Here is a 26,672-nt window from a genome sequence, read left to right on the forward strand (position 1 = left end):
GGGAAGTACCACCTAATTATACTATGCTGCAAGTTGGTCGGCAGATTCGAAAATAGAACGGGAATCAGTTGAGGGTAATCAATGGTGTGGTCGGCCATCTGACGCAATCAATTCTGAAACAGTTGCCATCATTGAAGAAAACATTATAGAAAACTGAAGAATTAAAGAGTTTAAACTTAAAAAAGTACTTAATATTTTCCATGGAAGCATGGGAAATTTAACAATAATATACCAGCATTTTATTCCTAAAAAGAAAAGGAAAGGAAACCTTTCCATTCATGAAAAATATCAGAGGGTGGAGTCATCAAAGAAGAATTTAAAAGCCCTCGCGGAGTAGTGCAGTTCATAGAATCGCCATTGTCGCTGTAGCGGGTAGAAAAGACCTGAGTTCGAATCCCGTCGATGATATGGGGAATTTTTATAGGCCTTTTTTCACAATGTGGCTGAGTTAGGTTATTTCAGCCGATGAGTTTCTTCCTGAAGCTCGGGTTTTCCGTTCAGCAAACAGGCAAGTCAACCACTGTACACAGACAATTTAAGGCGCAATATTGCCTAAGTCGCTAATGCGCCTAAAACCTTCAACAAAACAACATAATTTAAAATTAATTCTTGCTAATCCAGATAGAATTTTACCCCACTTTGTGACTGCTAATGAAACTTGTTAGATTTTTATGATCTGAATCCAATTTAGAAAGTATGCAGTGGAAACACAAGGGAAATCCAACCCCAAAAAAAGTTTCGAACCCACCGCCAGATGGTAACGTCTTGGCCTCGATTTTCTGGGACACAAAAAGACTGTTGTTAATTGATTATCTTGCAACTAAATCACAATAAAATTGGAATATCATACGCCAGCATTATGCCAAAGCTCAACGCTGCAATTTGGGAAATCGGGTTTTGCTTCTTCATGAAATTGCACCCTTGCACAAAGCCCGGGTTGCACAGTCTAAAATTCATGAATGAATTTTGTGAAAAATTTATGAACATTTAATGAATTCAAGGACAGTCTAAGCTAGCCCTGTACAATTCATATCTGGCCCCAAGTGACTGTTATTTGGAAACCTGCTTCACATCCTTTCTATTTTTAAATTTAGGGATATTATACTATACACCGATGAGGCAACACATTATGACCACCTACCTAATAAGGTCCGTGGTTGAGACGCCACAGATCGGGGTTGCTGTTCCAACACAAACCACAGATGCTGGATGGGATTGATGTCTGCGAAATTTGGAGGCCAGGGCAATACCTGGAAGTCTTCCTCATGTTCCACGAACCAGTCTCGAACAATCTGGGCGGTGTGGCATGGCGCATTATCCTGCTGAAGGACGACACCACCAGAGGGGAAGACCGTTGCCATGAAAGGGTGTACCTGGTCAGCAATGATGTTTAGGTAGATGGTAGATGTTAGAGTGCCCAGCACATGGATGACTGGACCCAGGGTATCCCAGCAGAACATCGCCCAAAGCATGACACCGCCACCACCGGCTTGTTTTTGTCCCACTGTGAATCCAGGCACCATCACTTCCCCAGGTAAACGATGCACACGTACCAGGCTGTCAACATGGTGCAACGCAAAATGTGATTCGTCGGACTACACGACCTTCTTCCAATCACTCAAGGTCCAGTTTCAATGCTTGTGTGCCCATTGTAGGCGCTGTCGCCGGTGAATCGTAGTTAGCATGGGCACCCAGAGCGGCCTGCGGCTATGCAGCCCCATTTTCAGCAGAGTTTCGTGTACTGTGTGTTGTGACACATTACTCCCGTCATCAGCATTCCAATTACTGGCGAGTTGCGCCATAGTCGCTCTTCTGTTGCCCCGTACCATCCGGGAGAGCCTTCGCTCATCTCGAGCATCGATGTGCTGTAGTCGTCCAACACCTCGCTGGCGGTTCGTGGGTTTCCCTTCCTCGGACCACTTTCAGTAGATACTAACCACGGCTGACCGTGAGCATCCCACCAGCCGTGCCGTTTCGGATATGCTCTGACCCAGTCGTCTGGCCATTACAATTTGGCCTTTGTCAAACTCGCTTAAGTCCGCTGCCTTTCCCATCTGAAGAACAAGAGTAACACTGATTAACGGAGCTCAATATTAGGTGTTTTTGTCCTGACTCGCGCACGCGCCGTAGTTCACCTGCAGTTGCTTCGATTTGCATAACGACTCGCTGGTCATAATGTTTTGGTTCATCTGTGTATACTTAGGTAAATATCAGCATGTGCTTTTGTGTATGGCAAATCCTACCCTCGTGGAACTCATTTTAAAGATGAGTGACGTGGCACATTATAACCATAGTTGCTTTTGCGCCATTAAAAAATCAAATCAAGATGAAGAGCTAAAAGGAACTGTGGAAGCTTAGTTTGTGCCCAACCTGAAGATTTTTTTTGAAGGATTAAACTCTTTGCAGGTTAAATACGTAGAGTAAGTGTATATTCAACTTCGGAATGAATACGTTGAAAAAAAAAAAAATAATAATAAATAAATAATAATAATAAAACAGTTTTTTTTACCTACCTTTTATATTCCGTTCTGAGAACTTTTTTTGACCATTCCTCGTACCAAGGACGACAAATAGGATTTGGCTCAGTTTAATTAAATATTTATTTAATATTTAATTATTATTTATGTTTAATACATCATAGAGTAAGAGAGTAAAAGAGGACGCTATGGTCGATGGAGGGGAAACATGAAGCGGTGCATTTTGTCCTTGAACGAATCGGTTGCTAATCCCCAGTATACAGTAAGTTTGATAATCCCTAGAATTATATATACATTGAACCATAATATTCATTTGCTAAAATGTTGTTTTATAACTCCAATAACAATGTACAGATACGTGAATCTAATAATAAATTCAACATGAATATTCAACAAAATCTTATGAATAATATCAATTTTAAAAATAAAAAATTATATACCCAACTTGAATAACTTTTATATAAATATAACTGTGTAATTTATTTTATTATTATTTTTTTTTATCAGATAGATGAAACTTCGTTATTCTTAAGCTTGCTGTTATTGCATTTTTATACATTACGTTACCTGCTAGGTCTTGAATGAATTGAAGCTAATTTATTTAATTTTCAGAATAAGGGAAGGTGAATCTATAAAATTTTACTATACAGTATAATAGTACTGTTGGAGCGGAGCTGGTTGTACAAATGTTACGGTTTCATTTGGAGTATTCATGTAAAAAAAAAAAAAAGTTTAAAATACGTTATTGTGTGAATGATTGTGAATAATTCAAACAAAATATGGACTCTATTAAATTATGTTTATGGAGAAGTGCTTTGAATAACAAATGTGAACCAGAAAACTATGGACTACTTTCCCTGTCATTTTACATAACCGTTATACGTTAGTATACTTTAGTAGTAATACGTTAGTAATACTTTGATATATAATCGACATTTATATCTTGTAAACAACCTGGGGAAAGCTAATGATAGATTTTTAAATGTGCAATTTTTATGATAGAGCGTTAATCTTTCCATAATGAAACGATTTTAATTCTTAGTGCAATATCTATCCTTGGTACACCCCTTTGGGACGGAGAGAACTTTCAATAACGAGAATTACTGTATTATAAAATAAATGGTTTAATGTCTCTCCATAATAGAGCAGCATGATGAAATAATTACCGAGTTAAATGCTTTTAGTTACAATGGCTTTTGGCCAACACGAATAGTAGTGTTGGCAAAGTGCCAATAAATTCTATTTAAAGCGTACAAAGCTCTCATTGTTAATTAATCTAACGTAAATTGAAGGCTTTTTGTGAAAAAAATATTCTAATAAATATAGACAAATAAATGACTGTAATTACGTACGTAAGTATGCTATGCTGGTAATATTCAAGCCACAGCAATCTCACCTGCTTAAATTGAACTGCACTCGTTTGAATCCCGCCATGGATAAATATGCGCCCACAAAACACAGTGAGGAAGATAGAGCGTCCTACAAACTCTTAAGTATATATACACTTTATATATAAACTGCTATCCGTTCACATCTAGGATAAGTTAGTGCCATTGGCCCCACAAATGCACATGACCTACAGCTTTCTGTTACCAGAAAACATCCAGGGCCTCTTCGCTTATCTCTCATAACAAAGTATAATTTCTTTACTACTGGACGTTGGTTTTCAGCCTACGTCACCTGCTAATTCTGTTTGTGCGACCTTGGACAAAGAATATAATGATAATTCAAGCGAATCTTCCAGTGTGAGAAATGCATTTGCATTAGTGGCCAACCGTCCGAAATTTAGAAAGACAGTCCGAGATTTTTACTACTTATCTTGAGTAACCAAGTGTCCCAACTTTCGCTCCGCTTTTCTTAAATTCGAAGAAGGCCCTTGTTGAGGTCTCTAGTGAGATAAATGTAGAATATTCTGCCGACGCCAACCAAACGGTATATATGCCGAGAAAGTTTGATAACCAAATGCTGATTTAAGAAAATAGAACGTCCGCCGTAGTACTAAAGTATATAGAAAGACTCGAATAAATTTTAGACACAGTATATCTTCATATATACCGTTTGGCCAGCATTGGCAGAACGTTATACATTTAATCCTTAAATTTATTCTTTTTTGTGCCACACATTACCATACTTTTTGCTTTCATGTGCTGTTGGCGCAATGTTTCCCCCTTAACTATATTCATCATGACAATGTGCCATGTTATACTGCACAGCCTGTGATGATTTGGTGTGATACATGAGTATGAAAAAGCTTCATTGACCTTCCCATAGCTCCGACATAAACCCCATTGAACACCTTTGGGATGAACTGGAACTTCGGGCCAGGTTAATACGCTCGCAATCAGTAGCTGAATTGACCGCTGTGTTGAAGGAGGAGTGGACCAAAGTACCACCTTCTTGTTATCAAAATTTGGTTCGGAGTCTACCAATGAGAATACAGTAATTAAGGCGAAAAGTGGGCCAACACTATATCAATTAAAGGTTTTTTGAAACGTGCAGGTGCCTGGTTACTTTTGGCAATATTGTATGTGTAGAAGTTGTCTACGATAATCTGTCTGCTAATTAAATTAATAATGGTGTTTATATCTTTATGAATTTTATCCAGTTTTTAATTCAGATTCTTACGATTCTTGACTACAGAAAATTCAGCCACTAAACTCAATGCTACTTCCATGAGTGATATCAATCAGACATTCTAAGAATGACTAATTTGATAATATTCCGGAAGGCTTTCCTGTTTACAGGAAATTCGTTATGAAATTTAACTGATTCTTAAGCCGGAACGAAATTGTTCATTCGAAGTGGACTTGGAGATTACAAAATCTTTTTCTGAGAATTTTCAAACAGCTTTTAGGAATTCTTTAAAATTTTTTACATTAATTCAGCTCTTAATATGCTATAAGCTATGGCGGTTGTTAATTCTTGCGAATAAACAAGGCGATGTGATGATGCAAGTGTTACAAAAAAAAAACCGGTAATGCATTAGGCATTTTAATTAGGACTAAATCAGAACTTGCCATGTTTACTCAAAAGTTGGCTCTACAGCAGCTAACCCAACATTTCCTCAGGAAAACTACTCAGTCGTTCATAAACGCTATATTACGAGAAGGGACACGAAGAAAAAATAAACACCTGTTTACGTGTCAGATTTTTAAATATAATAGCGTTGAGGTCAAGCGGTACCGGTGGTTGCCCACATCGTTGGCCTATAACGCAGCATGTAGGCTTTGTGGAACATTTTCTACCTGTTTCTTGTTGGCGAAAATATTTCTATATATCTCTGTTGGAACAGCTCTTAATTGGGTAAGTAGTACTGGGCTCCATAGATGAATTTTAACACGTTTTTCACGTGTCTTTCAAATTCATTCCTATCGTGCTTCAGATTTGGAACGGCGCAGTCCTTTTCGAACTTGTCTTCATGTTCCTGAGAATCCTTTTTCACCCTTACATAGGCAAGTTCCTCCCAGAATGATTCCACTGAACCCGCCATTTGGTAATAGAAATTTTTGGGTGGGCTTGCCAAAGAATAAGCAAATTTTACATAAATTTATGGTTATCAAATATTGTAGATGGTAGCGAATCTGAGCTCCCGAAATTCGAAAGATTCCGAAGGCTTTCATCTGAAACACCATAATCGAGTGGAAGGCAGTTAGAATTCCAAAGATTGAACAACCACTATCGAGAGATTGCGCATTCGACTGTACGTGAGAAGGCCCAGGTGCCAAATGATTTGTTGATTAGTTGGTCAAAACTTTATCATTGCGACTTGTTGGTCTTGTGATAGTGCGGCTGTTTGTTTGTTTGGATCCCTGAACAACAAATTGTTTGAAGAGGCTCTTCCTCCTAGTGGTCTGGGCTGGGCAGCTGAGGTGATTGATCCCTCAGCTGGCAGATAGAGCTTGTTTAGGACTGATTCTTTTTGTAATTTCGTGTAATCAAAATTTTGTGATTGGTTAAGGAAGTACTAGAGTATAATGCCAAGAACTAGGAAAAAGATTCCGGCCCCTCCAGTGGAAGAATCGGAAGAATCTTCGGAGGAAAGCTCGGAGTCGTCAGTTGAAGAAGTTACAGGAGAGGTCTCGAGTAGACCACCTGAAAAGAAAAGAATTCCAGATGAGAAGAGTTCAAGACAGAAGACACCTTTAGATTCACAGGAGAGTTCCTCGGAATTTGCACGGTGTATGTTAGAACCTACCACCTTGGAGAATTTGGTTCATTTTAGAAGTAAATTAAGACTTTTTGTATCGGCTTTGAAAAAGCCAAGTATATATGATTTGGATATCATAGTGGGATACTGGGATAAGATGGCCGAGTTGGTGCAGTCTTTGGCAGTTCGGAATGTGTTCCTAGAGACCAAGTTGAACACTTTAACGGAACAGAAAGAACAAGAAGTGGCTGTTCAAAGATCATATGCAGAGACTGTCAGTTCCAGTGAGGTAAAGTCCAAGAATAAAATGATTATAGTGAAGGCAAAGGCGGACAAATATAGTACTAGTGACCAGGTTAAGAGTGAGTTGATGGGACGAGTTGCCCCTGTCTTAACTGACGTCAAGATAGTATCAGTTCGACCTATAAGGAATAAAAGGGTGATGATCGAAACTGCTTCTGAAGTCGACGCCAAGAAAATTGAAGAGCGTACGGAGGTACAAAAGCTTGGGATGGAGGTTGAAAGGCCCCTTCATCGATTACCAAGACTAGTAATTTTTGATGTTGATTCAGATGTAGATCGAGAGTCCCTAAAAACTGAATTGTGGGAAAGGAATTTGGTTGACGGATTTGTCAATAAAGACCAAGTTCTTTCCGAGATAAAAATACTCGCTAAAAATAAGGCAAGGAATTCTCCTGGGTACAATGTAGTGGTGGAGGTTTCCCCACGTGTAAGGAGATATCTTTTAAAATATTCAAGAGTGTTTCTGAATTGGAGCTCACACCGTGTTCGGGAGTTGTGGACTCCGACACAATGTTATAAATGTGTGGCGTATGGCCATGTGGCCCGGTACTGTGATGCGGGCGAGTTCTGCAGTCACTGTGCCGGGAGTGGTCATACTTTTAAGTCCTGTACACAAAGAGCGGATGCTCCAAAATGTGTAAATTGCTGGAGGAGGAAGGTGCCCTCTGCACATGGTGCTAACAATCGAACTTGTCCTGAATATCTAAAGGCGGTTGACACTTTAAAGAGAAAGACTGAACAGGATTAGTGGTATCATGGCGGGGTACCTCTTTCTCAGCAGTTGTAGGAAGACTTCTCCCGGTGGTGGCTGGGGGTCGTCGGTCACAGTAGCGTCTGTGTTGGGGTTCGCAGGGACTGGACCGGTGTGAGTATTGTATGATTAATTGTAATGATCAATTGTTATTATGAATTTATGAAAGATCAATTATTATTATTTAGTCTGACGGATATCAGACTGTGTTTCACTAGATAGGGCAACCTACCTCCTCGTGGTGGGGACGGAAACTCGTGGTGGGGGCGGAGATGCCGACTCCGCCGCGAGGCTAAAGGTTGTGCTATTTTTTGATTTGTCATTAGTCAAGTTAGACTTTTGTAATTGTTGTTGTTTTGTTAAATTGATTGACCAAGGTTGTTAACAAATAAAATAGTTATGATTGTAAGTGGCAGATGAGCTGCGGCTCAGGTGGCCGTTTGGTTTAGCTTGATTAAATGAAAATGTACGTGAGAAGCGCTGAAGGCTCTTTCCCTATGGATGCACCAAGTAAACATTGTACACATAAGAAAAAATACAAAATTACATACATACTGTGTTTTGAAAAGTATGTAAAATACTATACAGTGATATGTAGTTATAATTCTCTGTGGGAGTATAGTCAGCACTGTGATTGCTGCTTTGAAAGATCTGGATTCGATTCCCCGTCGGAACTTGAGGAATTTCGAACGATCTTTTCACTCGGAATTCAATTATTTGGTCTATTAGACAGTTACAAAATTTTCGTCCGAATTTTTTTTTCTGTTTCTTTTTATCAACTGGGAAAAAAATACAAAGTCCTATGGGCACACGCATCTACAGATATAATATCCATAATTTTCGCTCATCTTGTCATGGGGTAGGGGGAACATTGCACCATTTTGACCACGTGACATCTTGCACAGAGTACTTCAGACTATTGGATAAAAGGAAATTCAGATTTAATTACAGTATTAATAGTGTTTTCCTGATCATTGTCTCATTTTTTGGAAAGTGTTTACAGATTCTCAGTGTGATGACAAAGCGAGAGGAAACGACCTTCACCGGTCACAGCCCCAGTTATGAGCTTAAAACAGATGGTCGATTAAATATCTTATCGTTGCCAAAGAAACATTTTATTCTCACGTATCGCGTCGAGTTCGTACTCTACTTTTAAGTCATCAAGAGTCCCTCTTGACCCAAGTTATGCAAACTTCTCCCTGGCAGAGTATTGCAAGGACAGCATCAAGGAAAATGTTGAAATACAAACTTTTGCATCCGATCTGTTACCAATACTAATGTCCAGGTTGGTCAATTATATGTAATGTTATGTAATGCCCAGTTAGTATCGAGAGTTTTGAGTACTAGGAAAAATCATTGAAATGCCTCAACGGGATGAATTCGCAGTATTTATTTATTTGTTATATGTTTATTTTTTTATATGTTTTTAAATGTTTCAGGTGAGATCTGGTGTGAGGTTGCGGGTCTTTAAATTGCAAGGGTGATTTTAGTATGTTTCAATTTTGCAAATTTAATTTTGTAGGAGACTACTTAAGTTAAAATAATGTTATAACCACCAAAATTACGGCTGCTTACATGATTTATCCCATAAATATAGTCTTCATCCATATTTTTTATTATTATTATTATCTGTTTATTTCCATAAGGAACCACCTCGGGACGGCAAAGTGCCAGGAGGGTGCTAAGTACATATCAGGGTACGAGATACTACGTGCAATTGGTTACATATACTGTACACGTAGTCTCGTCCCAAAATATTTTGTACACATTTTATGTTTAATACATACATTTTATGTTTAATACATACAGTATTTACACATTTATGATTGTGTACAAACATTATACAGCTCATATATTTACAATTCACTAATAAATCCACATATAACTTACCTATTTACATAACTGTTACAGAAGGCGTATTTTTCCGGTCAACAAGTATTATTGTTCTTAAAGTAGAAAGTTTCTCTTTTACTCTCAATTCTTTGGTACTTTGCAGCGATTCATTCGGTAAATCTGTACGAATTCTGGAAGATTTCTTTCCGGTATGTTGCATCCTCACACAGTTTTTCAGCATCTATGTGTAGTGAGTTAAATATTTTCGCTGTATTTGATGGGAAGAATCTTTGCAGGCTACTAAGATTGTTCAGGACTGGACGGAGTGGATTATTTACTTCCCCGCAACGTCTAGCAGTGGCACGCGGTTTGACTAGAATATTATCCAGGACTGGAGCATCTACTCTGCCCGTGAGCATTTGTGCGAGAGTGTGTATGTTCCTGTTAATTGTCCGCTGCATCCAGGGTACGATGTTAAGGTTTGAGTAGAGAATGGCCCTTGAGATAGTAAAAGGGTGGCCAGCAACTCTGTTAAGCCATCGCAAGAACCAGTACTCAATCCCAAGGACGGACTTATAATGTGAATCTGGAGCTGATGACCAGATTTGCGAGGCATACATTGCAATTGGCAGGACACAAATTAAAATGTACTTGGTCGCTAGATGATGATCACTAATTCCTACCAGTTCCTGTCTAGTAGCCCATAAAGCGGCGAATATTTTTGTCTTCATATGGGCGAAGTGTTGAGCAAAGGTGAGTCTGTCATCCCACTTAAGACCTAGGTCCAGGTGAAAGTGCACTTTTTCAACGCTAGACCCGTTCACAGAGATCGAGATGTCATTTTTATTCTGCTTGTAAGTTATGGTCATTTGGGCAGACTTCTGTGCATTAGTACGGAGCCCGATGCAATCCAGGTAGCTCTCAATTTGGTTCTGTTCCAAAAACAGTGATAATCTTATTAATTAATGTTTATATAATTAATAATGAAATTAACCTTCATGAAGCTGGAATCGTGTTTAGCTATCAAAGATAAATAAAGGGATAGTAACTGCACCGGTATCCCTTTGAGTGCCTTTTTGGCCATTCAGAAATGGAGACAATAAAGGTATCTATTGTATCGTGCGGTGACGTAACGTCCCAAAAAAAAAATAGGTTATGACATTTGTCGGTTTGCAGTATAGGGGAAGAAAGGCATAAATAGATGCGTTTGGTGTAACTACAAATATGTTTGTAAACGCATCTAGTTTAATTTTGTGTATGTCGCCTTCCCTTGACAATTCTCGTGATGGTAGTACGCAGCTGTTTGTTGTTATTTGGTTTTTAGGAGCATTAGCAATTAAGGCCCCGGGATATGCGGTGGTCATTTCCTGACCTTTACGTATCCTCCGTATTTGGTAGTCACGGACTCGAACCCCGGTCTAATCAAGAAGCTTATGCTACGCACTGTTGCTCCTGCTCCTGACTACGGAGACGCGGCAGACAGTTGCGCAATTTGGGTACACTTTTTTTTTTTTTTTTTGCCATTACATATGCGAACTGTTTTTTATATGACCTTTCCCATCCAATTGTAAATCAGATTGTTTTATACACCCTGGGCAGAATACCGGTATTTGAGGGCATGAATCGGGCGGTATTAATAAGATGGCTTGATTCAATTAACGAACATCTTTTCAGATGTTCGTTAATTGAATCAGGACAGATAGACGATGGAACGAATTTCAAGGTGAGATGAAAAATTTGTAGTTGGCAATGCTGGGTTGACTGGATTCTGTACTAAACGAGGGGAGAGGGAAGAGAGACCTTAAAAGGTGGGAATTTCCCGAAACTTCGACTAACACTATTTCTAAAATTAAAAAAAAAAATACTTTTATGAATATCCAAATAAACTCTCAATGATGGCCACACCATATCTATTCTATGTTCACCAAGCAAAAATAATGGCTGGTAATATTGTAGTGCTAGTATTAACTATATTAATACCACAATAAAATTTATACAAAAAAATAAAAAAGTAGTCTTGTAAGTCTAGAACCTAACCCTTTCTATCTTTTTTTTCGTGAACCATTTTTCAAATGTTTCTATTCTGGCCATGTGGTTGGTGCAGACTGGACACTTGCTCCAGGAGTGACAAAATCAGGGCGTAAGAAATCGGTACGAAAATATAGTTAAAGGCATTCTATAATTGATGAGGTGACGCATATCGATAAAAATATTCCCCGGCTACAAAAAAAAAAAAAAACTAGTTTCGGTGGGTAGTATACTAAAATTGAGTAGTCCGGAGGAGCTCTACTGGATACAGTACGGTAAAGTAAACAAACTGAAGAATAGAATATAAGTGCTCTTCATTATCTTCTTCCTACACACATCATCCCCTTCTGCCCGTCACTTAGCTGAAGGCAAATGCTAATAGCGAATACGTTAAATAGATCTGAAATAGTTGATAAACAGCGATGTCTGCAAATAGGAACAAAGCTATAAAATTACCGATTCTGAGAAATGCTTCTATAAGTAGTTTCCTGGATTCTAGAAAGTGGCGACTATACTGGCGGAATGAGGTTAGATCAAACGTAGATATGCCAGCGTTGCATATACAAAGTGAGGTCCCCTGGAAATAAAGATACCATTGAATCACTATGTCATGTTGGAGTATTTATCAGATCTTATTCGATAAGCCGATTAATCTAATGGAAGACTTAAGTAGATGGTTGTACAACGACTGCAGTTACTAAAATATCAGAAATCTGTCCATAAGTTCGTCTTAGCAATCCAAGGGTCAAGTTTAGCTAGTTAACTTGGTGACCTTGAGATGTAAATGAGATCGTTGTTTATACATAATCAGTAGAAACGTCTTCTTCATTCATACCAACCTTATAATCCATCACATAACCACTCCGTGATGAACAAGAAATTCAAAAGCATTGGTTACAGTGCACAGTATATAAATTTACGCAAACGACAATGTAGCCATTTAGCATGTGCTGCCATCTGGTGGTACTTCTGTAATTACGAAAACGGTTAGAAAAAATTTTCCAAAAAAAAATAAAATGCGCCCATCACTTTTTTTTTTTTTTGGAAAATACAGAAATGATTTCTTTGAAAAAATATGGAATGTAACATCTTACAGAAATTCGGCTTGGAGAATGTTAAACGTATCTTAAGTTAATATAGCGACAAAGAAAAATTAGTCGTTCAAAAGATTTGCCAAGCAAATGCCGATTTCAGTAACTCCAGACTTTAAATGCATGAAAGAGATAAGATTTGTTTCACTATAGCCCTTATTCTAAAAAGTTTTTTTTTATTATTTATTATTTGGACACATAAAATTAGCATTTTCATAGCATGCAATTAGAATGTGATGAGGAAGTTAAATATTTTCTTCAAAAGAAGGAGACTTCATTTTATGAAGGCACATTATGAGTTCAAAAACATTGTAGCAAAAAAAATTAATAATGAGTTGAATACTTAAGGTATTGCGAAGGCAGAATACACAGATTATTTCGAAATCTTTGAGTAGTAAATTCCCAAAAAAGTTTGTCTCAGTATGTTGTACAACAATTTTTAGGCACGTTACCATAATATTCGTAAAATGCCTGTTGTCTTCATCATGTCCGTACGTACCTAATAACACGACTCCTAATGGATGGATTGTCATAAAATTTTATATTTGACTCATTTAGAAAAATTTGTCGAACCATCCCGAATTCAATTAAAATTGGACCGATAGAAAACCAACAATTATTATTTCTTTGTCTATCCACACGTGACTCTCAGTGCATGGATTTTCATAAAATTTTATATTTGGCTCATTTAGAACGATTTGTCGAGCCTTTCTAAATTTCATTAAAATCGGACTAATAGAAATTCGGTACTTTTCATTTAATTTAATTTATTATTTTTTTTTTTCCCCATACATATCATATAGACTATTCATATGCCATGTAATGCAGAAGGTTGCATTGGATTTGTTTGTTGCCGTGTGCTGATTGGAGGAATAAATGAAATACTCTCGTTGGCGCATAAAGTAGTTGCTTTTTGCTCGTTTTTTTTTTTTTTTTTTTTTTTAATAAATCATGAATTATTGCTATTTGCTACCGTGCCTGAAATATTACGCACTATCTAGTGTCTACATTAACTAATATGTCTATCACTCTGTATTTCCAAATTGTCGTTGGAAATACACTAGCCAAGAGTTATGGACACTTGAGAAAACTAAATTTTTAAAAGTTTGGAAGTTTATTCCGCAGTAGTGGTGATTCGATCCTCCCTCCTTTCTCAACTGTTCAGTTATGCAGTTGCGCATAAAATTAAGACGAATGAACGCTAGTAAAGTTATTTTCACATGTCACGCGAGAGGTGGCATATTTAAATTGTAGTTTTCCTTTAGACGGAAAGAAGATAACGTTAACTTGAAAACAGATAAATATAAACGTCTCTCTCTTTCTACGCAGTCGCCCACAACAGACCTGAGGCAGAGCAAAAGGAGAAAACCGTTAGTAATGCATGAAGTGATCGAACAGCCATCGTTCCTATAACGACCCCATTTGGGTTCTATCGACTACCACTGGGATGTTGCCTCTGCCCAGATTTTATTGCCCACTTTATATCATCCGTGAATTTCTTCTAGGGGGAGAGAGAGTAAAAGGCTGCTATCTTAGTATTTAAGAGGTTTAATTAAACAAAATACACAATGAAGATGAGAGGACAGATTTGTAACAAAAAAAAAAAAAAAAAAACTACGTAAAAGTGAAGAAACACACTCAGGTAATAGTGATGTAGGATTTTTTTTTTTTTTTTTTTTTTAAGGGAGTAGAAAGTGCAATCGATAAATCCAGCACGTGGCAAATAATGTGCGGTGAATGTAGCGTAGACGTGTTGTAGGCAGCTTGGGATTCCCATCAGTTAAAAACTGAACGAAGTAATGCTCTTGTGGAGACAAATACCACGTTGTGTTACAACAGGGGAAGTGGGGTTAAGATACGTTTGCTACCATTCTTTATTGATTTCAAGGCAGTCACCACATGATGAAACCTTCTCAGACATACCAGCACGCAATCACCTGCGTCATGTTAAATATTTCTATACTTCTCAGATCTCATTTACCTATCGCTGCTTGAAATACGGAATTTCAATTAAAAAATGCACTAGAATCTATTCCACTTATTTTTAGGGTCAAGTTATTTGTAGTTTGGACTTTTTTGTTTAATCGCATTTGAACTGAAATTCTGGATTTAATGTGAAAATTTGGTTAAATACTATCTTTTACATTTTACCTAATCTGCTGCTGCTTTTTTTTTTTTTTTTTTTTTTTTTTTTAATCAATGGGAAAGTTGTTTCCGTCCTGGGTTTAGCCTAAAATGGTCATCGGTGTACTACTACAGAAATGAAGTAAATTGATTTTATCTGAATAAAATAAAATAATATAATAATACCACAACTGTTGTAGAGTGAGGAGAGACAACCAACTGTTTGCAAATAAACGCACATACTGAAGAGTATACATCGCCTACAACTGGTGTACACGTACGTATTTGTTTTTCTCCTTCAAATAAACTTGCTTTACGTTCGTTTCAGATCTACACTTGTTTGATTATACTGTATATAACGCTGCTATTCCTAGTGTAAATTTGGATGATTTAAGTGAATTTTCATACTGCCCTGATTAAAAATATTATCGAAAATGCTCCATCATCCATCTTTTATTTATTTATTTATTTATTTTTTTGCAAAAGTACATTTGCGATTTCTTTGGGGAAAAAAAATGAAAATGTTACGTCTCACAAAAATACACTGCTCGACAAAACAAAATGTTTTTCATGAATATTTTTTTGTGAACAGTATCGCCGAAGGCGAATATTTAATAATAATAGGCATCCTGGCATGCAAATTCCGAGTATCCAATAGAAATCGATCTACCACCTTACCAGAGAGGCACATTATGCAAATTATTCATGCCTATAAAAACACGGGTCGCGACCACATCGCTTCATTTCCGGTTTTTTTTTTTTTTTTTTGGTTTACTCAGTTTGATAGCCACATCTCCAGTATTCAGGATGGCAGGTCATCGTCGTTTAGAATAATCAGTGGTTCTCGATGGAGGCCATGCCGTATTTCTGAGGGGCACAGGTAAAAGTCGTAAAATTGGGGGCCATGGAAACTGTTAAGTGGGCCACGAAAAGTTCACTTCTAAAATAAAATTATTATTGATATAAAAAATAAATTAGTGAGACATTTAAACTAAGGGACAATAATATTATTGTAATATTTTTTGTTAGGAGCATAATTGTATATTGTGAATAATTGTAAAATATATGAGTAAAAATTCTATTATAAATAAAGAACGTAGTTAATAAATCCCTTTTTATTATTAATATTCCTTATATTATAAACAAATAATACATGTTATAAATAAAAAGTGCAGTTGATAAGTACATATTTATTTTAAATATTACATTTATTATAATTAAACAATATGGGGGGGGGGAACAGAGGTGAATGAAACTCAGAAGTGGGCCACGAGCAAAAGAAAAGTCGAGAACCACTGGACTTTAGATGATTCTCTGAGATGCCATTCGGTTGGACGGCTTCAAGCCGGACAGTCACAGGAGGAGGTGACACGTTGGCTTATTGTGTCACTCAATGTCATCTCGGCACTATGGAAGAATTTTCGGGAAACTGGAACCATTACAAGACGAGCCAGCTAAGGTCGCCAGAGGGCTATGTCAACCAGAACAGACAGCTATCTGGCTCTAACAGCAAGACGTCCTCACCAAATACGGAGGATGCGGAAAGGTCAGAGAATGACCACCGCATATCCCGGAGCAATATGGCCTTAATTGCTAATGCTCCTAAAAACCAAACAAACAACAACAAACCTACGATGTCCTGTCATCAACTATCTCTTTGAGGTTGCTGCGGCCACAGGTGAAAACATTTCCGACCAGACTGTGTTAAGAAAGCTCAATTCAAGTGGACTCTACGCAAGGAAGCTAGTAGTTTGTAGCCCATTAACCCGAAACCACCGGAGAGCTCGTCGAAACAAGTGCCATGAACATATGGCTTGGAGCCTGATAAACGAGGTACCGTGTTCTGTTCTCTGATGAGTCCCGTTTTCGCCTACAAACAGATTCTATACGTTATTTCAACTGAGAGAACGAGGAATGCGGTACCATTCTCCAACATCAGAGAAGGGGATACTTACAGTGGAGGAAGTGTTCTCGTGTGAGGTGGAATAATGATCAATGGTCGCCCTCTCTTCATGATTTTGATAGGGGTACCGAAACTGCGCAGAGGTACCGAGAACAGATTCTCGAACGCTATGTGCAACTTTTAAGGGTGTGGTTGGTCCAGGTGTTCTTTTCATGCACGACAACGCCACTGCGCATAGAGCTCAAGGGGTGAAGGAATATCTTGAAACTGAAGATGTTAAACGACTGCCATGGCCAACAAGATCAATAGACTTAAATCCGATCGAACATGTGTGCGACACCCTTGGACGTTACATTGCACGCTTGCAGCCAGCTCCTCATCGGTCACTTGGTCAGCTAAGGTCTGCGCTGGTGGAAGAATGGGATTTGTTGCGACAGAATCTTATAGATACTCTTATATCGAGCATGATTCACCGCTGTCAGATCTGTTTAGAATGTATAAGAATTACAAAAATTTCACATTTTTGGTAATTCTTACACAATCCCTATAAATGTCCCTTATACCTGTCCGCAGTTTCTAGCTGTCTCATTTCATCGTTATTCTACGGTACACCATCATACCAAATTTTGTCCCGTTTCATCGCAACTGCACGAATAACGCCACGTTTTATACGTGTTCTGTTAATTTTGTCGAGCAGTGTATAAGCGAGGTCACTTTGGTGCACTTTAATTGAAACGCCGTGCATATAGACTTACTAGCAAGATTTTCCCTCCATTTGTGAAGTCTATATTGTACAAGGAAATCTGAAATGTTAGGCGTGCTGCTGTGAATACTTCGTAATCCAATTGAAAATGCGCTGCACTATTATTGTTTAGGATTAAATAAATTAATACATTGCGCATGGTCTGATCCTAAGGTGAACAAACTTTTTTGTGCCTTATTCCAAAGTAATTGACATTTGTCATAACCCCTATTTACTTTGATGAATGTTAAATTAATAAAATGTATTTAAATAGTATTTGTTATACGCAGATAATATAAAAAATCCTTTATTCTATCTATTCTTCGGTTTTTTTTTTTACAATTTGGTGCAGCAAACCACTTTGCATTTCGTTATCTGACATTTTTGTTTACAACTGTACTATGACACTTTTTTTTTCGCCAATTATAAAAACTTATTTTGAAGTCCGAGTCAAAATTTGAAGGTACAAACGTGAGGATCCACGTAGAAACCTTTTGCTTAGATCCAATCATAAAGTTTCCGCAACATTTCTCTAATTGGCCACATGGTGTTCAGATGTTCAAAGGCCGCTGAACTTTTCCGAATTTTTGGCGAGTAAATTATGCCACCTGTACTTCATGAAAATATGTTTAAAAGGGATAAAAAAACATTTGACCAAGAAAATTTAACTCCAAAATAATTCAGAAATTATTCAGTCGTTAAATGTCATTTATCAAGCATTATTCTGAATATTAAAGAATTACTTTAGGTTACGCCAGGTACTTTGGAGAGTATAAGAATATAAAAAAAAGAACGATCATTATGAAGATTTCCTTTCATCATCTTTTCCCACTCTTGCTTTACTTTGCATCAATTTATATTTACTTGGAACAATGGAATTAGAGTTCATACACGCAAATTTAGAATACTTTGGAGCAATGAAAAGTGTATCGTTACACCGCCTATTATACACTTAACGTTAATACGTAACCATTGTATTTGATTCATTTGACCTCATTTTGTAGTAAAATTCTCCTGTCTTTCCCTACTTATTAAGCGCTTAAGAATTTCTTGGAAATTTTCACGAAGTTTTGGGTTATAAAGAGGTAAAGCTAGTGGGGTCAAGGCACAAAAAAAAAAAAAAATAAATAATAATAATAATAATAATAAGCAAAGAATTAATAATTCAGGATAGCGGGATATTTTTCTGTGGGTAGTATAACTTACTTGTTGGCAATCGATTACTGGTTATCAGTGACGTATGGACTCGTTAAATTATACTCTTATTTCCCAAACGTTTGTTAAATTATATTCGAATTTCTCGTATGTTTGACTATATCTACATGAAAACGTGCCAGATCTGTATGTGGTAATTAAAGAAAGAAAACTTTAGATATTATTAACTTATACGAGGGTGGTTAAAAAAAAAAAAAAAAACAGCAAAGATTAAATACTACTGTAATTTTTTATTCAAACCTTTAGTAAGAAACTCCCCACCATAGTCATCGACTGTATGCTCTAAAGCAGGAGACAGCAATTTTTTATTACTTTTTTTTTTTTTTTTTTTTTTATTATTCAGAAAAGCTGCTTTTCATCTTCATGCGGATTAACCAGCCTCAAGGGGATGAACTTGCATTTTTAATGCGAATATAATAATCCTGGAGTATCAAGGCGGTTACACACTAGCGTAACCGCCAGTAACTAGCGTATCAGTCATTTTTCTCTCTCGTATTAGAAGAATAATAAAGTATGCTGTAGTGTCTAGCCCGCATTGATAACCACGCGAATGATATTTCAGAAATCCAAGTTCATCTTTGCCACCAGGCGGCGTGTTACGAGCAAATTTAACGTTACAATAATGTGATCATTATTGTAACGTTAAATTAAACAAATCCATTCTGTATTTAAAGAATGGATTTTTCACTGAAATGGTATGCTTATTCTAAAGCCTGTTTTTGCTAATATAGTTAGGAGCATGATTGCCAAACTACTGCAGTACTTTCGCCATTGTAAATCTCCAGATAACATTGTTATTGCAGCCGTATATAGCTTTGGAAGGAGAAGACAAGCGATGAAAGATGAACATAAAAGCATCAGTACATATGGTGTTACAAAAAAAGTTGTATATGCCAAGAAAGATAGTTAGCTAAGTGTTTCAAAATATACTTCGGCAGCACGTATAAGAGATCGAACTCATCAGCTGTTCTCACCAGCCAGCTAAACGGACATCCGTAGCCGAGTGGTCAAGTACCAGGATACAAAAAGTACACGCGCTTTGAATAATCATGGCTCAAGCCATGTGTCTACTAAATGCGGTATAATGTTCTTGTATTCTCTCTATCTTGTGAACTCCTCTGACCTCACGTGGTCGACCCGCAGTATAAATGAGTGACGTTTGTGTTTTAATTTCCTGTATTTGCACAGCAGTGGCGCACTTACAATTTTGTTTGGAGGTTGGGTTGCATATCATATGAGGGAGCTTTTACAATCGTCAAAACATGACAGTATAATTATATAATATAAAAAAATCTTTTGGGAACTTTTTCCTCTAAGTCCTTTGTGAGTGTGCCCATGGTGCGTAGATAGATTCAGAATTCCCGTGGTAATGGATTGCCGATCAATATCCTCATACTTTACCAGATTGATTAGACAAGATCTTCCCTTAACAAAACCATGTTGTGACTCTTATAATAGTGTTACTATCAAGGTGATTTTGCATTATTAACTTTTTTTACTAATACACAAATTAGTCTTACAAGTCAATTTTTACTGACACACAGATTACTTTTACAAGTCTATAATTGCCTAAATCTTTTAGTGCTATCCTTTGCATACGTGAAAGGTATCTGCAATATTCTGGAGTCTCATCTTAGTCCAAGAATGCCTTTACTATACATAAGGTTGTTTTGTTTTTTGTCTTCCTCAGCCACTTTTTTTTTTTTTTTTTTTTTTTCAGTATAACCGGAAAAATATTTACTCATTTACTTACTCAATTTGAAGTATAAACTTTACCCATTATGGCAGTATATGCTAGTAGGGTAGATTATGAAGTAATTTTCTGAAATAATCGAATGATTAATAGTTAGTAAATGCTAATCATTCGATTATCGAAATCCCTCGATTACTAATCATTCGATTATGCTCATAACTAGTCAGCTGGTAAGTTTGCTGTACAATGACAGTACTACAGGTCTTGTTGGACACAGTTGCTGGATATTTATGTCGAGTCAGTTCACAAGATATATTGTACTGGACACGAACATCCATTTTAGTCTTCTGAGCTGGTCAAAGTTGGAGCGTAGCGACTTCACCTCAGTTTTGTGTTCAGTCCTTTGGCTACTAGGAAGAGAAATAATTTCGGTGACGTTTGGTATGTTTATTCTTGATATAAGTAACTTGACCGAGGGGCGTGCTGTATAGCCATCAAAGGATTCAGTATTAGATACAGGACGCTATCCAGTAAACGATGCAGAAGACAAGACGACAGACATGCAGTGAAACCAGGAGATACATCTAAGGATATATACTGCACTGTGCGACTTGGGTGGTAAACATCAGTAAGTTATCGCTTTACTCTCCAGAGGGTTTCAGGGCTTTTTTTTTTTTTTTTTTTCCGGCGAGAAGGCGAATTGTTCATCCCAAGTGAATCCTAAATCGGCGTGATGATTCATTATCAACGAAAAGCAATGGATAGATCTTTGCGGATTCATTGAAGTCTCCCAATTTTGCCCCTGAATTTTGTTTTTTTTTTTTCTGTTGATTTATTTGAAAGAAAACGTCTACAGCTGTAAAACTCAGACCTTTAGACATTCTGAAAACATTCATTGAGAATTTTTTTTTAACCGACAAAAGTATGGTAACATGAGCATAAAAGAATGTTATTTATTTTTTTAAATTTATTATTTAATATTAATGTAGCAGAACTTCATAAATCCAGCATACTCTAGACATGGCACGTGCGGGCTTTTTGAAAATTAGTTGGTTTTTTTTCGAAAGTTGTTATGCACGTAGCCCCGGTGAGTCGCATAATTTAGTGCAGTTACATGAGATCAGAGACAAAATTTTAATTTCACCGATGTGAATTTGGGGAGAGCTTTCGATTGCATAATAAAATAAGTACACTTTTTGCTAACTAAATAAGCTAAAAAAAGAGAATGGTTTTTCTTTGGTATAAACTAATGAGTTCTTTCTTTGTAGATCAGATGATCTTAAAAATGCTTTTGCACATTTGGTTTGGGTTATTTTTTTTGTAGGAGCATTAGCAACTAAGGCCATATTGCTCCGGGATATGCGGTGGTCATTTCCTGACCTTTCCGCATCCTCCGTATTTGGTGGGCCCGGGCTCGAACACCGGTCTAATCAAGAAGCGTGTGCTACGCACTGTTATAATATGACCGGTATTTGGCGCATTATAGCCTCAGTTGCTGATGCGCCAATAAAACCCAAACCCAAACCTACGCACTGCTGCTCCTGCCCACCTGGTTACGGAGGCGCCTCTTCTGCACATATTTCACAAAAGAACAGTATTATCGCAAATGACATTTGAATATTTTTATTAGATAATACAGTAGCTCTGATCCTTATAATCTCCACAAAGCAATATTCACCATTATTAAGCCGACGCACGACCTGTGCTGCCGGACTGGTACACTGGGTAGCATGCTTGCCTAAGAAATGAAAGTCACGGGTTGGAGTGCGGCGACCAGCTTACTGCCCTTGTACGGTTAGCTACGCTCGGAGAAACATTTAAAGTGTTGTCGGATTTTTGATTATTCCTAATTTATGAGATATTACTGTATTAGTAGTAGCAAAATAATGCAAGGAAGCAAGCTTATACATCATCAGTCAAAATTTTGGTATCCAGCAACCATCCTTTTCCAATTTAAATTTATGCCCTGTTGTGCGTGTGCCGTACGAGAAAGAGTAAAGATGCCATCAGCATTTGGTTAACTGAATCCATTTAAAGAATTAAACACTTCAATTGTCTCCTCTCCAGTTCCTAGTTTTCAGGCTCCGCTATTTACAGAATTCAAGTCTTACTTTGTAGAAGTACACTTTTCAGCCCCTGTTTCAAGTCTACATCCTCAGGCAGGACACCAATTTGAGAAATAAGATTGACAAATCTTTGCTTCTTTGCAATTTTGATTTCGTTAAAATAAAGTTTAAAATAAAAGTTTAGCGACATGGCTGTTCCAGTATATTGGTGCTTCGTGGCTTTAAATGCCTTAGCGCTATTTCTAAACAACCAACTATACAAACACCATTGTGGGTGTGTATATTCACACATCACATCACATAAACTATTCGCATCCTCTTACTCCTTGTCGATTGCGCTTTCTCCTGATCATCTTGCTACAAGCTCTGCGCATACTGACGTACTACGATTGATGGGATTAATATATATCTATACAAATACTGGTATCAGTATACCGAAATCCGAGTTATAATGCGACTAATTATAACAATTTCAGTATAAACTGACACAAACTGATAACATTTTTTTTTTTTTTTATTTGTATTAGATGTAATTTAATACAAAAAAAGGGCAGTTCTCTTAGGGAAACTAAATACGATTTCACACGCATATTTCCAGGGGGTGAAAGAAACAGTAAAACTGAAGCAGAACTATTAGAATGACCAAAAAAAACCTTAATGTTACATGCTTGAAAAACCTGGAAATTTATAGAAGAATGCTTCTGTATCTTATTCCTGCAAAACAACAGCGCTCATAATCTGGTTTGACATTGTTTTTGAATATAACAGGCAATTGCTTGTTGTGGGAGGGATCAAGGCTGAAAGCATTTTCTTCTTCAGCCTCTTCTAGCTTCAGTTCACCAAGCGTAGCCCATAGCGTTGCCAAATCGATTTTCTGCTTTAATGAGCTGTGGAACACCTTTCGATACAACAACGCGCTCATTGGTGATGTCCATAAAGGGCAATGATAAGGATCAATATCCTTAAAGATGGGTTATGTGAATTGGAAAAAAATTCTCGAGCCACTTTGTGCTAGACTAAAACCATATATTAAAATATATATACTAAGTACTTAAGGAATATCATACCCATGAGTTTATAAAACCTTGCGATTAAGTTATTACTGCGCAAAATCGATTATTTGCTAGACAGAGGCTAAAAAGAGAGTCTGAAATAAATTCCTTTACACAAAATAGTATAGAAAACTGTCGATATGAATATCCTCAAAGCAGTTACTGATTTGTTTTAATTATAAATTCTTCTTTTTCCAGTTGTTCGGAGACTGAGCTACAGCACGTGCAATTTGAACTTGAATATCCACCTGGATCTTCTAATTGCCACAGGAGTCATTCAATCAATTGCCACCACTATTTAACGATCTCATTTATTTTTGCGGGATATTTAGCCGGATACATTCGGATAGCCAATCTTAATTGGGCTTTCTTTTTGACTCTTTTAAGTCTGCTCCAGTTTCCAAGTGTAAAAATGTGTGTATGATAATGGCCAAACGTGTCAAATAACAATCGCACAGATGAAGGTATTCTCATGAAAATTTTATAAGATAAAAGATAGTGGACTACAAGGAGACTATTTTAGAAAACGGACACAAAAATGTAGCTCACTTTGATGCTGAATGCAGATCTATCTCATCCGGTGATGGGGGAAAAACCTGTATCCCGTTCGGTTCGGTTCAGTTTAGAATTAGGCAACCTAGGCATTGCTATTAAAAATAATCAGCTATTTCTATTTACACTAGAAAAAGAGTTTGTGAGTTTTGTTCCAAGGACACACACTACATGATTATAAATGGCAAGGATGGATAGGTAGAAAAAATGCATTGTATCTACAATTTGTAATTTGTGGACATTCTGATAAACACGCATGCGCGTGTTTTTATACAACGTACTTACAAACAACGTACTTACAAGGGTAGTAAGAAGAAAGTTGGAGGGGGGGGGGGGTCGGAGGGAATTGTCAATGATGATCGTCACTGACAATTACTTTTGAATATAACTAGTCAGGTTTACTAAGCCAAACCAAACTCAGAATAATGATTTTAAGAAATATTTGAATATTTCGCTTCATTTTTATGATTGCGTTTCGCATTTTTTCTAAATATACACATTTGATGCAGATATACTTCTGAGAAATGACAACTGGATTTATACATGCCTACAATACATCCGCCCCTCCAACTAAAATTCAGCTATTGATCTCTTCAGGTGCGACACTTCGAATGCATAGAGTCCTGTTGAAGGCAGCAATTATAACTGAAAAGATCTTTCGGAAGAAAGAAAGTAATACTGGAAGCAGCGTGTTTGTGGCTAGTTTAATGATGTAGTATATGTAGGAAAAGAATACCTACACCACACGGATTTAATTTTTCCAGGTAAAACCTGTTGAAGTAGTTAAGCCTAATATACATTGAACAAAGGTACATACACACACAAACACACCAGGTGGCACACACTTACTCTGCAGCTGCAGGTCCGGGGTATTCTCCTTCCAAATACGGTTGACTAGAGCATTCACTTGACAGCTCCGACTGCCCTTCCGCCACTCCGCTTGTTGGCATCGTTGTCTGACTAACGCCGGTAGCACTACGTGTGTTGTCTCTGCTCCCGGTGGCTGGCTGTGTGCTTCCACCCGAGCAAACGTCCAATTCGATGTCCGAGTCGATGCCACGGTCAAAATCCATATAAAAAGAATCGCGAGAGTCACTAGAACCATGACGAAGACGAAGGCTGAGATTAATGCTCTGGTCATCTTCAGAAGCGGCCATTCCCCCCGACCTCCCCAGAACCTTGACATTGGCAACAGCCCCCCAGACAATGACGGTCTCTTCGCTAGCTACGAAAAGCGCCTGCTTTTGCTCTGGATAAGGAAACTGGTCATGTGACTTTCAGCGCCATCTTTTGGTCAGTGTGTAGCAGAGAACGGCGACTGAGATTCCATAAATGAGGGTCACAAGAGCACTGTACTTTTATGTCGCTTCGGCAGACTGATAGTTCTCTCCTCATACGATTACCTTTTGGTGTTCAATAATTGGCCGTACGTTGGATCCAAGAAGACTACAGATTTTGTTTTGACTAGAGCCCATTTTGACACGTTGCTGTGCAAAAAAGGAAATATAAAATAATACAGTAGGCTCGCGATAATCTGGAATGGTTGGGAAATAAATTTTCTCTGATAATCAAAACCACGGTTGATCAGTAAAGTGAAAGAAAGACTCGTAAATGTAATAAATCTATATATACTGTATATAAAGCTCTTTAGGAGAAATCGGAACAGAGCATATAAAATGTATTAAAAATTATAGAATGGGTTATTTCGATAGCTTAACGTGTTATAAAATAAAATGAAAAAAAAAAAAAAAAAAAGCGTGCAGTGGAACAGAAGGGATTCTCAATCCCAAAAAAGTTTCGAACCTAACCTTCAGCTGGAAAAGTGTTGGTCTCCGTTTTCTGGGATAACAAAGGATTGTTGTTAATTATCTTGCACCTAAAACTGCAATAACAGAGGAATATTAGGCCAGCTTTATGTCAAAGTTAAAATCTGCAATTTTGGGTGAAAAAATAATAATAATAAAAAAGAGGAGAGTTAAGTCATCGGGTTTTGCTTCTGTACGACGATGCAGCAGTTCACAAAGCTCGGGTTGCACAATTTGATATTCATGAAAGTGGATTTGAACTATTAAATCACCCCCTCCCCCCGTGAAATCTATTTTTGGTGAAAGCGCATAAAAGCAAATGTAGAATTTAATTATAGATATAATATTATTGTGATTTTTTTTAAAGACGTAGTTTATAAAAAGAAGCAAATTTATTCACGGTTCATATGCTCATTTTGGATGGTATTAGGACACAAATATGATGAAATAAAAAGAATATTTTCTGAAAATGCTTATAATCAAAACAAAGTAGAATAGAAAATTCAAGCCAAATAGAACACCAATAATTCGATTTTTAAACGATAAACTTTAATGTTAAAGCCTTAACATTAAGTTTAATGTCTTAAATTTTAATTACATCTTACCAGTAAATCTAATTTTAGATTTAAGAGATTTAAATTTCTTAAATCTTCAATAAAATGAACTGGATGTATCGGAATTTTTCCGGTGACTAAACCTATGGTATTGCTATTTTATGCTAATGTCTTAATTTACGTTTAATAATTTTCCTTTTAAATGATTTTATTAAAAAAAGAAGGGAAGTCTGAATTAAAGGTCTTAATCGGTGAACTTCGAATTATTGAAGTTTCATTCAGGGCTATGAAAAGAGGGAGAGGGTACAATGGATGGTGCCCCCAAAACTAGCAATG

At 37.2% G+C, this 26,672-nt stretch overlaps 1 protein-coding gene across 1 annotated transcript in view; it reads right to left on the minus strand.

Moving 5' to 3' along the window:
* Positions 1–25,149, minus strand: part of LOC150090752 (proton channel OtopLc-like) — a 181,137-nt gene extending 155,988 nt beyond the window's left edge. The window contains exon 1 of the mRNA XM_090372422.1: positions 24,827–25,149. Within this exon, the coding sequence (XP_090228548.1) occupies positions 24,827–25,134 (308 nt within the window). The 5' untranslated portion in view covers positions 25,135–25,149. The remainder of the gene's footprint in view (positions 1–24,826) is intronic.
* Between the last annotated feature and the right edge of the window lie 1,523 nt (positions 25,150–26,672).

The sequence above is a fragment of the Mastigoproctus giganteus genome, chromosome 1, assembly GCF_048544385.1.
Source record: "Mastigoproctus giganteus isolate SK-2022 chromosome 1, ASM4854438v1, whole genome shotgun sequence".
In the NCBI taxonomy this organism is placed as follows: Eukaryota; Metazoa; Arthropoda; class Arachnida; order Uropygi; family Thelyphonidae; genus Mastigoproctus; species Mastigoproctus giganteus.